This window comes from Eulemur rufifrons, chromosome 28 (assembly GCF_041146395.1).
Source record: "Eulemur rufifrons isolate Redbay chromosome 28, OSU_ERuf_1, whole genome shotgun sequence".
NCBI lineage: Eukaryota > Metazoa > Chordata > Mammalia > Primates > Lemuridae > Eulemur > Eulemur rufifrons.
The window spans coordinates 43,454,851-43,470,684 of record NC_091010.1 but is presented as its reverse complement, the minus strand read 5'-3'; the positions used below and the strand labels follow the sequence as shown (position 1 = coordinate 43,470,684).

The 15,834-nt window shown below is 46.7% G+C and overlaps 1 protein-coding gene across 4 annotated transcripts in view; it reads left to right on the top strand.

The window, feature by feature from the left end:
* SORBS1 (sorbin and SH3 domain containing 1) overlaps positions 1-15,834 on the top strand; it is a 218,240-nt gene that overhangs the window by 191,967 nt on the left and 10,439 nt on the right. For 3 of the 4 annotated variants that reach the window (XM_069460039.1, XM_069460041.1, XM_069460040.1), the window contains 3 exons: positions 2,590-2,704; positions 2,858-2,983; positions 6,401-6,595. In XM_069460039.1, the coding sequence (XP_069316140.1) occupies positions 2,590-2,704; positions 2,858-2,983; positions 6,401-6,595 (436 nt within the window). Of the gene's footprint in view, positions 1-2,589; positions 2,705-2,857; positions 2,984-6,400; positions 6,596-8,122; positions 8,897-15,834 lie in introns of all 4 variants that reach the window. The other variant, XM_069460038.1, reaches the window with a different exon arrangement.

Genomic DNA, 15,834 nt, shown 5'->3' with positions numbered 1-15,834 from the left:
CCAGAGGGAGCACTGCCCGTCCTCAGGTGCTGGGGAACCTGTGTGGAGGCCGAGCAACCCTGGTTCTGATCTCCAGGGCAAGATGAGAGACCAGGCCACAGCGTGCAGAGCTTAAGCACAAATCTGCTGCACTTGGGTTTGATTGTATTACTCCAGTCCTTCTGCTCATCAGCTAAAGGAAGTGGCTTTGTGATATACTGTAAAGATTGCGGGCTTCTCGAGTCAGGAAGTCCTGGGTTCAAATCCCGACTGTGCCACTAACTGTCTCTGTGATTGTAGTCAAATTATCACTTCTCACCCCGTCAATTTTCCTTCTCTGTAAGATGGGAATAAAAATGCCTCTCTTACAGGGAAGCTGGGGTAATACCTATAAAAGATTTTGCACAGTATAGCAAAAGTCAGTACTCAAAATACATTCTTCTCCCTTCTTTGTTCTTTTTAACCAGAGAAGATAATAGAGATATATAAATTAATTTGCAGTTCAATGAAACAGATAACCTTTTTTCTTTGAATTGAGAAAGGCTCACGTAAGATTCATTGAATGGCATAGTGATGACGATATTATATTTTCCTAGATTTCATTAAAAAGTCTTAAAACAATTTTTTTTGAGCATCCCTGTCAAATAGAACAGGTGAGAAGCTGAGATCCACAGAAATTTTCACTGTTTATCAACATCACTAATGCTCAGAGACAGTTCCTTCCTCCTGACTCAGTGTTTTCATCGTAACATGCCGCCTCCAAAAAAGTCAGTTAAAAAAAGAATAAAGGTCAGATCCTTAGAGAATCCTTTAAGCCCTTCAGTCATTTGGCTTTGCATTTCCCCATAGTAAGTTACCCAAAAAAGTGTGCTGTGGAAACACTTGGTTCAACAAAGTTAAATAGGTTTCTTTCCTCCTGGACTTCTCAGAGCCTCTGCCGTGCTAATGCACACAGTGACGCTCCAGATAAGATCTAAAGCGGATCAAGTTCTTGTTCCCCAAACCTTCTCACCACCAGACCTGGTCACAAGGTTCTTCCGGAGCTGGGGGGTCATGGTACTGGAAGGATGGCGGCCCCAGGCACCCCAGGGTACATCTCCATTGGCCACAACTACAGACCCCTCCACGCTCAGCTCTCTCACATGAGTTGTCCTCCTTTGCTTAACACGGGGACCCTCACAGCTCCCACCCGCTTCCCCAGCTGTGCGGCACACGGGGTTAGCAGAGTTAGGAGCCTGCGGATCTCCAGCAGGGGCGGATAAGCTGAGGGTCTTGTTCATCTGCGTGCCTGTGGTGGCGGGTGAAGGGAGGGCAAATTCAGAACACCCCCAAGGAGGGCTATGCCAAGAATTTGGCCAGAGACATTCCTCCTCACAGAGGTAAGTGCCCAGATCCCCCTCACAGGCTCCTTTAGGATTAGACTCCTGTCTACCAACGTGAGCCCCACAAAGGCCACCTTGTGCTTTTATTCAGCACAGAGCTGGCTTTGTGGGAAGCTTTCCAGATGTGCCTCCGTCGTGAGACATCCCTCACGTCCCGTGGGACTTCTGGCACGCTGCAAAGTGAGCACACTCCTTCCACGTTACAGTCAGAGACCTTTCTTCCCGTGCTCTTGGTTTGACACGTGAAAAAGGTCTAGGTCACTTATTTTTAATTCAAGAGAATTTCGAGTTACAATTTTTATTACCTTTTTAAGTTTTCATTTTGTTTGAAATTTGTCTTTCTTTTTTTTTTTAAAGGAGTCCTAGTTAGATGTTAACATCATTATTGAGGCAAGCAAAGGAATGGATATGGCAAAGTTGAAAAAGGCACGAAGAGCAATTGAAGGAAAATCCACTTTTCTTTCCAAGATCCCTTTTCCATGTCCATGTTAAAAAGGAAGGGGGTTAACATTTATTGGTTGTTAACTATGTAACAGGCACCAAGCTAGGTGTTTTATTTCCAGTTTGTGGCTGCGTCCTCCAACAATTCTGAGTTATCTCCTATGCTCGGCTAAAGAAACAGCGTGTCAGATTTGCCCAAGGTCCCGGAGCTGGTAAATCATAGAGCTGGGTTGTGAACCTAACTTCAGAGTCTTTCCACTGCATGATACAGAAGGATGGTGACATGTGTGAGTGGGCAGATGGTTCAATGGAGGGAACGATAGAAGGATATCAGTATATCACAATAATTTGAGGATGCTGTAAAGCAATGAAGGCATGCCTTGCGAAAGCATAGAAGAGGATAATGAACGTCTCCAGAGGAGACATTTTTCATCATTTAACAAACATCGGTTAAGACTGCTGGGTACATTGCTGTGTGTTGCATAAATACTCCGAGCATAAGACAGCACTCACAAAAAATGCATTGACAAAGCCACAACAAGCTAATAAGGCCTCTGAGCACTTTCAAGTGCTAGTCAGTTTAAATGTTAACACTTACCTGGCAGATGACTGGAAAAATGGCAAATGTGATATAATTTCCTGAATAGTGGGGTTCATACTTCCAAATATGGAGCCCCCTCTTCTGGAATTGGCCCCACTTGAAGTCTCCTTTTGCTAAAAAACTGAAGTGTCTTCACCTTACACATATTAAAACATCTACTAAAATGCCGTGACCCTCTGTTGACAGGGAGCTTCCTCTGCAGAAGGGAGATATTGTTTACATTTATAAGCAAATTGATCAGAACTGGTACGAAGGAGAACACCACGGCCGGGTGGGAATCTTCCCACGCACCTACATCGAGGTACCGCAGCCCCTTTTCTTTCTAAGGAAAAGCCCATTCGTGCCCCAAGCACCATTTATTTACCAGGTACTTGTGTTTTGTTTCCTCCTTTTCCTCTCGTTCCTCTACTTTTTTTCCTTTCTCCTTTCGCTTTTGCCTCTTTTCGTTTCTCAGCTTCTTCCTCCTGCCGAGAAGGCTCAGCCCAAAAAGTTGACGCCAGTGCAGGTTTTGGAGTACGGAGAAGCTATTGCTAAGTTTAACTTTAATGGTGATACGCAAGTAGAAATGTCCTTCAGAAAGGTAAGCTGCCCTTCCCGGCCTTGCCTTGGGGTTCTCTCGGACGACGGACACTGTGGGGAATGTGGCATTGCTCCGGCATGCCAGTTGAGGGGTGCTGTCTGTGCCCTGAGAGGCGTATGCCAATCAAGAATTGTATTAAGGGCAACTGGAGAGTGTTCTGAGGTGAGGTATTTTTACAATAAACCCTAGGCTAGTGTCAGGGCATAACTACATTGAGTTCACTGATTAAAGGTAGTATTTCTGGAGTCTTAGACATCTTTTTAAACTCTATTCAACCAACATTTAGTGAATACTTAATGATGGGATAAGCACTGTGTTGGTGACTAGGGTTTATAACATATTGATGTGGCCTAGTGGAAAACACAAGTTCATTGATACCAGAAGTTTGAAAAGCTTTGAACCCAGAAGTCGCAGGTCATCAGCTATGAAGATTGTGGGAGTTAAATACTTTTAAACAACTCTCTCCTAGGGTGGTTCCAAGAGGCTTAGGTGAAACAATATATGTGAAGCCCCCAGCATGACACGTGGTGTCTGGTCTGTGCTCAGTAAACAGAAGATGCCAGCAGTAGTAGTATAGTTATGACTGCCTTTGAGGACTTCATATGCTTATTTTGAACACAATTACACCATGTAAAGAAACTGTTCTTTCCAGGAATTCAAACAGTCTCTCCACATGTCAAAATTCACTGGCTTGCTAAACTTACTAAAGTTACCGATTTTATTGAGGGTTGAGGGAAGTAAACACATGTCTTGGAAAAAGATGAGCCACCTAATGTGAAAGAGAAACCCTGGAAGCCACCTAATTGCCCAACAGCAGGGGATCAGTAATTAAATCATTATATGTGTGTATAATAGAATATCTTGCAGTGGTCCATAAAGCTGTGCAGCACCATTAAAAATGTAGGATTAGGCCGGGCGAGGTGGCTCACGCCTGTAATCCTAGCACTCTGGGAGGCCGAGGTGGGCGGATCGTTTGAGCTCAGGAGTTCGAGACCAGCCTGACCAAGAGTGAGACCCCATCTCTACTAAAAATAGAAAGAAATTATATGGACAGCTAAAAATATATATAGAAAAAATTAGCCGGGCATGGTGGTGCATGCCTGTAGTCCCAGCTACTCGGGAGGCTGAGACAGGAGGATCGCTTGAGCTCAGGAGTTTGAGGTTGCTGTGAGCTAGGCTGACGCCACGGCACTCACTCTAGCCTGGGCAACAGAGTGAGACTCTGTCTCAAAAAAAAAAAAAAAAAAAATGTAGGATTATATTTCTTGATAAGAAGGAGCTTCATTGTAGGTTGTTAAATATTTTTAAAAAGCAAGTTGGAAAAAGGAAATATATATTAGGTTGGTGCAAAAGTAATTGAGGTATTAGCATTATTGAAATTAGCCATTTGAAGGCCGCACCCAGTGGCTCACGCCTGTAATCCTAGCGCTCTGGGAGGCCAAGGTGGGAGGATTGCTTGAGCTCAGGAGTTTGAGACCAGCCTGAGCAAGAGCGAGACCCCATGTCTACTAAAAATAGAAAAATTAGCTAGGCATGGTGGCGCATGCCTGTAGTCCCAGCTACTCGTTAGTCTAAAGCAGGAAGATCACTTGAGCCCAGGAGGTTGAGGTTGCTGTGAGCTAGGCTGACACCACGGCACTCTACTCAGGACAACAGAGTGAGATTCTGTCTCAAAAAAAACAAAACAAAAGAAATTTGCCATTTGATATTGGAATACATTCTTAAATAAATGTGGTTATGTTATACATCATTTTAATGTGCATTTCTTGCTTTATGTTTTTTTGCTAATGAGTTATTATTTGCTATGTTATATTTATTTTAGACTATGGAAATGATGTTAGACAAAAAGCAAATTCGAGTGATTTTTCTTATCAAGTTCAAAATGAGTCATAAAGCAGCAGGGACAACTCACAACATCAGCAACGCATTTGACCCAGGACTGCTAACTGACGTATAGTGCAGTGGTGGTTCAAGAAGTTTTGCAAAGGAGATGAGAGCCTTGAAGCTGAGGGAGGAGCACAGTGGCTGGCCATTGGAAGTTGATAACGACCAGTTGAGAGCAATCAATCATCGGAGCTGATCCTCTTAAAACTACAGAAGTTGTCGAAGAACTCAGCGTTGACCATTCTACGGTCATTTGGCATTTGAAGTAAATTGGAAAGGCGAAAAAGCTTGATAAGTGGATGCCTCATGAACTGGCCAAGAATCAAAAAAATCGTCATTTTGAAGAGTCATCTTCTCTTATTGTACGCAACAACGAACCATTTCTCGATCGGATTGTGATATGCGATGAAAAAAGGATTTTAGACCACAACCGGCAACGACCAGCTCAGTGGCTGGACCAAGAAGAAGCTCCAAAGCACTTCCCAAAGCCAAACTTTTCACCAAAAAAAGGTCATGGTCACTGTTTGCTAATCATTACTCCTGAGAAGTATGCTCAGCAAATCGATGAGATGCACCAAAAACGGTAATGCCTGCAGCCAGCATTGGCCAACAATAGAAAGGGCTCAATTCTTCCCCATGACAACGCTCGACCGCACATCGTACAACCAACATTTCAAAAGTTGAATGAATTGGGCTATGAAGTTTTGCCTCATCCGCCATATTCACTTGACCTCTCACCAACTGACTACCACTTCTTCAAGCATCTCAACAACTTTTTGCAGGGAAAACGCTTCCACAAGTATAGCAAGATGCAGAAAATGCTTTCCAAGAGTTCATTGAATGCCGAAGCACGGATTTTTACACTACAGGAGTAAACAAACTTATTTCTCATTGGCAAAAATGTGTCGATTATAATGATTCCTATTTTGATTAATAAAGATGTGTTTGAGTGTAGTTATAATGATTTAAAATTCACGGTCTGAAACTGCAGTTACTTTTGCACCAACCTAATACATACTTAATTTTCACAAAAAATGTGTGCAATTTACATTCATAGAATTAAATCTGGGGAGTACATATGTCAAAATAATAATAGTAATTATTCCCGTGACCGTATGATGACTAATAATCCAATTTATGTTTGTGTTCTGATTTTTCTATAATCATGAAAAAAAAGTTATAAAAAGAAAGAAAAAAGATAACCCTCAAAACCTTTGACTTAGAGATGGAGATAGGATATCTGTCTAATTTGCATTAAATGAGTCGATAACACTACATTTGCCTTCCAGTTTAGGGGCATGAATCCGATCTTCTCCTTTACTGAAAAATTTAAAGACCAAGCTTAACTTTCCAGCATCCAGGTAGCTCTACTGCCATTAGCATCCCCATCCCCATGGTGTTAATCCATCCAGGTCCAGCAGGGAAGGTTTTTCCTGAACAGAGGATGTGATCAGTGATGGAGGGTGCAGGCAGGGGCCTCAGACACGCTATGGCATCGTGAAACAAGGACCCTTGTCTTGCTGTGTCTTGCAGGGCGAGAGGATCACACTGCTCCGACAGGTGGACGAGAACTGGTACGAAGGAAGGATCCCGGGGACATCCCGACAAGGCATCTTCCCCATCACCTATGTGGACGTGATCAAACGGCCACTGGTGAAAAACCCCATGGAGTACATCGACCTGCCTTACTCCTCCTCCCCAAGTCGTAGTGCCACTGCGAGCCCACAGGTATCTAAGCTTCTCATCACTGGTTTTCGTACTCAGCACGTGAGTTTTCATACTCAACCGTGCTGATGGCACACAGTCCTCTGGGGTGGTTCTTGAGCACTGTGGTTAAGAACTGTCTGCAGCAATGCAGACGATACACTGGAGTTTGTTTTCACGCATACAAATGGCATTTTTCCAACACTTGGTGGGATAAATATTATCTCAAGGGAAGAGATTAGTTATTGCTCTGGGATAAGGTGACTAAGGAAAGAGAAACAAGAGCCTCCATCAGTTGGTCCATCCTGAGTGAAGCTGGTGGTGTGGGTACCACCCCACTGCCATAAATCCCATGACCCAGGGTCATTCTCTTAGTTGTCTCCTTGGTCAAGATTGGCCTGCAAAAGACAAAAGTAGAGAGACTTTCACATTCTCATCCTCAGACTTTTAAACCAGATCCAAAGTATTCTTTGCATATACTGAAAACAGGTGAATGCAAAGGACATTTCATTCCAAGTGACTGGGGCAAGGAACTTATAGCATCTCAGTCTATACTAGGCTGAAAGGAAGTAGGTTTATAGGCATTGTAAGATGTTGGCTTTCCTGAATGTTAATTATGAACAAACATGTTTAGAAATACAAATTATTCCAAACCCCTCCCCGCTTTTCCCAAAGCCAAGAAAAAATCAGAACCTTAGGTTCTGGGAGGTGTGGTAGGGTGATGTCCTATGAGGAGACTGACCATTCTGCCATGTGAGTTGTGGGAAGTATGTCCAGGGGAAGGAGAGCAGGACCTGGGGACCAGAATGACCCTGCGATGGTGCCTCTCTTCTCTCATTGTTGAATCATTTCCTTCTTTCCTACCTGCCGGCCACCGACCCCTGCAGAGGCATTAGATGGGCTGACCCAGGGTTTCCTACCTGGCGAGATCCATGTCCTGTTGTCTCAGGGGAGAGAGAGTGAGATTGGGGCAGGACACTCTGCTTTGTAAAAATATGGGGAGCTCAAGTAGATTTTTCACCTGACTGTATGTAGCCAAGAGTGAGCATAAAACAAGATGACTATACTACTCTTACTCCCCTCTGGAAGATTCTGCTGAGCCCCCTGGAGAGAATAAAAGCCCTGGGAGGGCCAGGGCAATGGCAGCCACCTTTTGCCCCCATGGTTCTGGGTCTGGCCTCTGATGGCACAGGTGACTGGGGAGGCTGTGGGGAGCTCCCAGTGTGTCCCTCTGAAAATCTGATCCTGCAGAGCCACCGCGACTACGCTGATGGGAGCCTCTCTCCATGTCCATACAGTGTGCCTCTCTCTCCCCACCACCCCCGTCACCTGCACACATCACGTGCACGCGCTCGCTCACACCCACATCCCGGCTTCTCCCCAGATCTAACCAGACGATTTCCTTCGTGGGCACCAGCATGTCCTATTCATCCTCTGCATTTCATTCCTTTTTATATACCCTTGTGATTATTTTCCTCCTTTCTCCTTTATGCTGACGCGTGTACCTTTGCTTCTTTCTTTTGTTTTCCTCTCTCTCCTCTTCTTTTTAAGTTCCCCAGTCAGAGCAAGCTCCTCATGCCAGCCCCCTCATCTCTGCCCCATGCCCGCAGAGCCCTGTCCCCCGAGATGCACGCTGTCACCTCTGAGTGGATCTCGCTGACTGTGGGGGTCCCCAGCAGGCGTTCTCTGGCCCTGACCCCACCCTTGCCGCCTCTGCCAGAGGCTTCTGTCTATAGCACTGACCACCTCGCCCTGTTGTCAAGGGCTGGCCCCTCCCTGTCTCTCAGCCTCCCACAGCCAAGTTGGTCAGATCGTCCCACCCCACGATCGATGGTGTCCCCGCTGGCCCTACCTGCCCCCCACAAAGCCTACTCCCCAGTACCTGGCGCCCAGGCATCCCTTCATGTCAATGGAGACAGTGGTGTCCACATGCCACTTTCAGGCATCCGCCAAGATAGCTTCTCCCAGCCACTGCTCGGGAGCTCTGATAGTGTCATCTCGGAGCTTAGCGATGCCTTTAGCAGCCAGAGCAAGAGGCAGCCATGGCAAGAAGAGAACGGACACTATGAGAGGAAAGCAGAGAGGGAGGCAGGTGAGAGATGCCCTGGTGGACCCAAGATCTCTAAGAAGAGCTGCTTGAAGCCTTCAGACGTGGTCAGGTGCCTGAGTACTGAACAGAGACTCTCAGATCTCCACACCCCTGAGGAGAGCCGGCCCGGCAAGTCCCTGGGTGGCCCTTTTCCAGGAAGGGAGGCTGAGCAGCCAGAGCGGCATAGAGGTGGCGAGCAGGCTGAGAGGAGAGCTGCTCAGAGAGGTGGGAGCCAGGTAGGCCTGCCGCATGCCGTGTGTACCCCGGCATCTCACCCCGGCCCGTCTGCCGAGGCCGAGCAGATGCTGGGGGGACTGTTTGCTTGCCTCGGGAGCAAAGAGCTGGCCCAGGAGGGAGTGGAGGGGGTATCAGTTAAGTTGTCAGGGCTGGGGACAGCTGGAGAAAAGGACAGGATTTATTCTGGCCCTTTGAGGTGATTTGCAAGTTATTCCCCACCTTGGGCACCTCCTGGTCTGGTGCCAAAGCCCACGAAATGCAGACTTCCTCACGTCCCATTTGTGCCTTGGAGATCGCCCTCGGTTTGCTCTGACTAACACAGCTGAGAACACCAGGCATTGGTGTGGTGTGGTGTGGTTTTGTGTAAGTTGCACTTTGTTTCCATAACCTGTGGCGCTCTGCTAGTGCTCAGTTCTGTCAGGTCTTCGTCCTGTCTTGTGTTCGTGTGGGAGCGCAAGGCCTTTGTTCTCCATGAACAAAGGTGTTTTGGTTCCGGGGAGAAGCATGTGGCCCCCTGGGGCCCTGGCAGGCATGGGGTATCATCAAGTGGGCACGCCAGGTTTTAGGTGACTGTCCCATCTTCTCTCTGGGTCAGCCACAAAGATTTCAGAGTTTGGACTAAGGTGGCTTTAGGGTGTTTCGAAGGCTGAAAATTTTTGCAGAGAAATGAACTTGGCAACTAGACAAATCATGATTCTGATTTTGGCTGTGCTGTTTACTACCCTAGAAGTCAAAGACTTTGGGTAACTTCTCGCAAGTAGGTAGGTTTGAACGCCAGCTCACCTTTTACTATCCAGTGACTTGGGAGTTACTTCTCCTCTCTGAGACTCAGCCTCCTTATCTGTAACATGGAGAAACACCTACCTCAGAGTAGTTGAGGAGATTCTTTGAAATAACATGTGTAAAGTGCTGAGCACAGGGCTGGGAATGTGATCAGCACTTTATAAAAGGGAAGTTATAGAGCCACCATCTTGGGTGATCCAGAACTGCTTCTAGAACTGAGAATGTTCTAGAACCTCTTTACAACCAGATGGAATTGAAGATGTCTCCAAACAAATTATTATCTATGTATTATGTACGATGCCCACAGTAAACTGTGCTCAATCCTCAGTCTGGCAATTCCAGTTTCCCTTTGAAGATTTATTTATTCAGTCTATGAACGTTAGTTCAAGGCCTAACAGTGCACAGGGGTCATCGATCTCTGCTCTTGAGGAGCCTGTGTTCCCCGAGGCTGGCAGTCACAGTAGTGTCACCAAGGCAGTAATAGCGGTGTGCTTGGAGGCCACAGGAGCGCAGAGGCCTGAGACACACTGGGCCAGACTTCCAGTTCCAGCCTAGCACCCATGGGCCCTGGGTTGGGGTGTCAGGAGTGGGGTCAGGAGGGCGAGCCAGCGTGGGGCAGTTGTAAGGATTGGTGAGGCAGTGAGCGGAAGTGTGGTGCTCTGTATGTGGTAAGGCTCCCTGACGGGGCCTCCCGGGTCCAGCCCTAGTGTGCAGCTGCGGGAGAGCAGCGATCCCTGACACGGGCTTGGCGTGGCTCCAGAACAGGTTAAGGAAATAATGGTTTGCTGGGAGAGGTGGTGAAGTGGCTAGTTGAAAAGAACTAAACGTCTCTGACGCAGGAACAATCTGTAAATGTTCCAAGTCAACCCAAGGTGCCTGGAGACCTCCTTATCGTCAGCGGTGAGTCACCATCGCAGCCGATTCCAGGATCCCGAGTGTACAGGAAGTGCGCGCAGTGCCGGAACTCCGAATGAGGCTGGGGTCCACGCTTCCTGCTTCCTGTCCCAGGATAGGAGCTAGGGAACTGGCAACACCAGAGATTACGTTGATCAGAAAACTAGGCTTGTTGAAAATTGGTTTTCCTTTCTTGGTGGCCCTGCAGACCCCACGCGTACCACTTCCTGTCCCTCCCTCCTCCTGCTCGCAGGCACAAGCGCCTCCTCCGTGGATGTGGCCAGGGTGGATGTGGCCAGGCCGTGGCTCCCTGGTGAGAGCCGGGGGTTGGGTGGGAAGGGCTGCTGCTCACAGACAGCGTCTGCCCTTCCCTTCCCTCCTCTTCTGGCAGCTCTGGAAAGGGGGTGCTTCAGAAGGGGCTTCTGCCTCGTGGGCCTGCTTTGGGTGACAAGCTAAAGATGGAAAACACTGACATGACAGCTGTTCTCTGATGGCCCTGGCAGGATGGCATGACCTTAGGCAGTGTCACTTATTTGGGCAAATGCATTCCAGAACAGTTTGTGTCAAGAAAACTGTCAGCCATTATTCTCCTTGCTGACCCAAAGAACTGAATAAAAAGCTCAGTTTTATCGTAGGTACTGGGGAGCGAGGTTGTGTATTTCACCAATAAATAGGGGAATTTTACCTGAGGGCCTTAAAGGAAAAGACATTCTGAAGGGCTTGGAGCATTTACTCTTTCAAGCATCTAGAATGCTCTGGGCACTAAGTGCTGCAAAAGATAGAGATGCACACCGTCAGGGCTTCCATTTAGATGTTACTTGTTCTGGGGAGCCTTTCTTGACAGCCTCCCCGCAGCCCTGCAGGGCTGGATTAAGTGCTCTGACCTTGTGCGGCCACAGCCCCTGCACCTGGCCGGCAAGAGCATTCTCAGCCCTGCTGCGTTTGCCCCTCTTCTTGCCGGGAGTTTACCTAGGGTGTTAGTGCCCTGAGGTCAGGGACCTGATATGTGGAAGGTGCTCAGTAAATATTTGTTTAATGAGAGAAAAGACAAAAGATGACTGACCCCAGCCAAAGGAGTTTATGATCTCCATTGGGGAAGACAGACATGTTCGCAAATAATTATAATGCAAACAGTTCACTCTGGAAGTTCAAGGTGGGGAGAAATTATAAGTAGCCGGAAGAGGAAGGTGTTTGTCTGGAAGGACTTCATGAGAAAAGTAGCATTTGATCTGGGCCTTGAAGAACAGGGAGTTCCCCCACAGGTGTCCAGCAGGAGGGCAGCATTCAAGGCAAGTAGCCGGAGCAAAGGCACAGAGGTAGGAACGTGCAATGTGTGTGTGGACAGCGGTGTGTCCCTGGTTTGGGGGAGGCTTCCAGTATCTGCAGGTAAACAGAAGGTTCTGGAGAAGGGGCTGGGACCAGAGCATGGAGGGTGCTCCCAGGTGCCCGTGATGTTTATCGGCACCTCCTGACAATGTGTGGAGTCATCTTCCTCATGGTCACGGTGACCCTTGTGAACCAGTCCTGCTTTGCTGTTTTCCTTCCCTTTAGTGACCTGTCTACCCCTCAGCTCTGTGGATGTGTGAACACTTCCTGTCAAATGGTTCAACTTTTCACTCCTAAAGTGGGTTCACATTGGGTCAGTTGCTTATGTTTTTAGGTGTGTTTTCTTTGAGCAACAGAAGGGGGTAAATGAAGTACAGAGGTCTTTAGGGAAATCAAAATGGGGTGAGAAGAGCACTGGGTTGGAAGTGAAGGTTCTAGCTCCAGCTCTAACACTGGCCTGCGGAGCCCCTTTAAGTGACTCACTTCTCTTTCCTGGAAGCTTCTCTGTCCATAAACAAAAGATTCAGACAAGAGAATGGAAGTTCTTTTTAGCCCTGATATCCTATCATTAAGTGAAAATCCTATGAGAATTTCAGTTGAAATGAGAAGAATACATGCAAAATTTTAAGTAGGGGGTTTATTATAGACCTGCAGACCTTCACAATTGAAAAAATGGAAGTTTTCCTTTTATTGTTTTTGGGTACCCCCATAATATGCTGAAATAAGAAAAGAATGGAAGTCTTTCCTTTTATTGTTTTTTGAAGGGCAACTTAACTAATTCGGCAAAAACATACAAAATGCCCAAGAGTTCAGAATTATCAGTCAAGTTCTTGGATTTTGTTGGGTGTAATTTTGGCCAATAAGGTTTAGGACAATCAAGAAGGTGAAGGGGAAGATGGTCTTAAAAATCTCCACCACTGGCATTATCAAATATTTACTCCAAGATAGAAGCACTGTTTGCTGACTGGCATCCAGCCTTGGTTTTCAAGAGTTTCTATAATTTGTGAGAGAGTCTCATAGATTTTCCTTTTTTTGTTTGTTTTTATTTAGGAGAGAGAATCTCACTCTGTCCTCCAGGCTGGAGTGCAGTGGCACAGTTACAGCTCACTGTAACCTCGAACTCTTGGGCTCAAGTGATCCTTCTGCCTCAGCCTTCCGAGTAGCTGGGACTATAGGCTCTTGCCACTATGTGTGGCTAACTTTTTATAGAGATGAAATCTCACTATGTTGCCCAGGCTGGTCTCAAACTCCTGGCCTCAAGCAGTCCTCCCACCTCAGCCTCCCAAAGTGCTGGGATAGCAAGCATGAGCCACCACACCCAACCTGGTATTTTGAATTAAAAAGAATCTTTAAAGATCATCCATTCCAGTGACTCATCATAGCTTTTTCTGGATCACAAAACCTTTGGGAATCTGAGGTCATCTGAGGACTCCAGGCCAGGAGTTTGGAGAGCAAGAGGCTCACACCTGCATCCATCCGAGAGCACCCTAGGAGTCCATGGACTGCCAGGTTAAGAGCCCCCAGTAGATTACATTTGTACAACGAGATGAGAAAACAGGCTTGAGAAAAGTGACAAAACTTTTGTGATGTCGATTTGGTTCCTAAGGGGAAGGAAGCCGATCAAGGGAAACCAACTCAACTGAAGACAGATGTGCTCTGGTGACTTCAGAGGTAACATTCCTCAACTACGTTAGTTCCCAGAAAGATCAGAACAAAGACACAGGCCTGCTTTAAGGATGGAAATCAGAGACAGGGAAAACATGTGATGCAACTTGCAAGAACAAAAAGGAAACTTAAATTTTAAGATACTCAAATAAAAGTGGGAAGCATTTTCCTTTGACTCACTCAGAAGGGAAATCTCTAAATAAATACAGAAGGTGTTTAACAGTTTATGGGATGGGGAGAGACACTGGCTGCAGTTCTTCACAAAAACCAGCAGACAGTCTCTCAACACTTAAGGTTGGGAACCAAGACCCAAAGCTAAGTATCCACCCTTTAAAAGGTGTTGGGAGAAAGGGTACCTATCAGTGGGAACCCAAGTGCCAGCAGGAGGGCACTGCACAAGTAAGGTGACCTCTTGGTCAGCACATCTCTCCAGCTCTTCTGGTATCTTCCTCTGGTCGAGCACAAGCCACGAAGATCAGGGTGCAGTGGAATGCACAGAACTTGGAGTCTGGGAGACTGACGTGTGAATCCTGGCTCTTCAAATTCCCAGTAGGATAACTCAGTGGAGTCAGAGGCTGTGTTGAGAGTACTCTGGAGGTTTCCAGGAGCTGAAACCCAGGAGCCTGAATGGTTCAGGCCTTCTGACTCTTGCAGACCTTGCCCATGGAATGCCAGTAGCTACAAATCTCCTATCGATATCCTAGGGCAACCACTTGGGATACTTTCAGAAGTGAACTCTCCATCCATATCTAGAAACTGCCATCAAAAGCTCTCCCCCTCCCAGTCTTCAGCAGGCAATGAGTGGTCTGCCGCCTCACTTTAGGCAAGTCGGCCCTATCCAGTCCTGATTCTCAGATCCTAGGATGGGCACACTCCAGTCATAGAGCGTTGGGGCCAAAAGGAACATTATGTAAGTTATGTCTAATCTTCTTACGTATTTTAGAACTTAAAAGCTGAAGAAGTTAAGCATTTTGCTCAAAAGACAATCAGTTAGTGCCAGAGCCTGACCTGGAACCCAGATATTGTCACTGTCTCACTGGGAGGTCAGGGAGGTCACCAGAAAGGTAGGGTGGGGTCTGAGAAGACAAGGGGCATGAGGTAACTAGAGGAATGCCATCTCTGCGAGACTTGGGCAGGTTGGGGGAGCAACAGAGACTCTTGCTATTTCTAGAGGGGATTTGAGGCCATGGAGTAGTTGAGTTTCTCCACCCTGTCCACATCCCCAGGACTTCCTGCTGTCCTTTAGCCCGTGTGTAATTTATTTTGGTCTTCAAGGCTTTGGCACCCACCCAAAGCTGGAAGAGGATGCTCAGGAACTCCACAGTAACACCAGTGTTGTGTGGATCCAGAGGGATTAACAGCTCCAGGAGGCTAAGATCAGATTTCCGAGGGACTTCTGTGATCTGAGGGTAGAAGGGCAACACGGCACCAGAGCAAGGATGCATGCAGGGTCTGCCCTGTGGGGAGAATGAAACAAGCACCCCAGGCCAGGAGGAGCAACTTATGTGCAAATTTGGAAGAAAGTAGTTTCTGGATCAGCAACTATTGCCTGCTTGCTGCTGATGGGGGAGGGAAGTATAGTGTATGCACGAGTGTGTGCAAGTGTTGGGCAAGGTTGTTTTTGTAAACACATGAAAAATGCATCTGGAATGCATGTCCAGAGTCTGAAATGTACTTAGCATGAGATAATACTCCTGTTATTCGTAACTCTGGATGAAGTCCTGGTTAGAACTTGTATCTTCTCCTAGGCTTAAAGAAGGTCAGACACTGAGGGCCTGGGGAGGGTTGAGAGTGGCACTGTCCAGTAGAAACCTCATGTGGGGCACATGTGTAATTTAAAATTTTCTAGTAACCACAGTAAAATGGAGCAGGTGAAATTATTTTTAATAATATATTTTATTTAACCCAATATATCTGAAAATTATTCCTAAGATTTTACATTTTCTATTTTATACTGTTTTCTAAATCCAATGTGTACTTTTATACTTATAGCACATTTCACTTCCTACTGGCCACATCTCAAGTGCTAAGTGGCCACATTTGGCTACTGGCTACCATATTGGACAGCACAGGTTTAGGGAAAGTGCAATATAAAGCTGTAAAGTGGCTAGAAAATGGGGGCAAGAAAAGAAAAAACATGTGCCTGGAGGGGAAAAAAAAAAAACCTAAAGCTAACAGCCTTCAAAGTGAAGGGCCCTGACCCCTTGTGATGTTTATTATTGGTTTCCATCTCCACTGAGAGCCCACCCCATGCTGTGTCCCCCTCCTT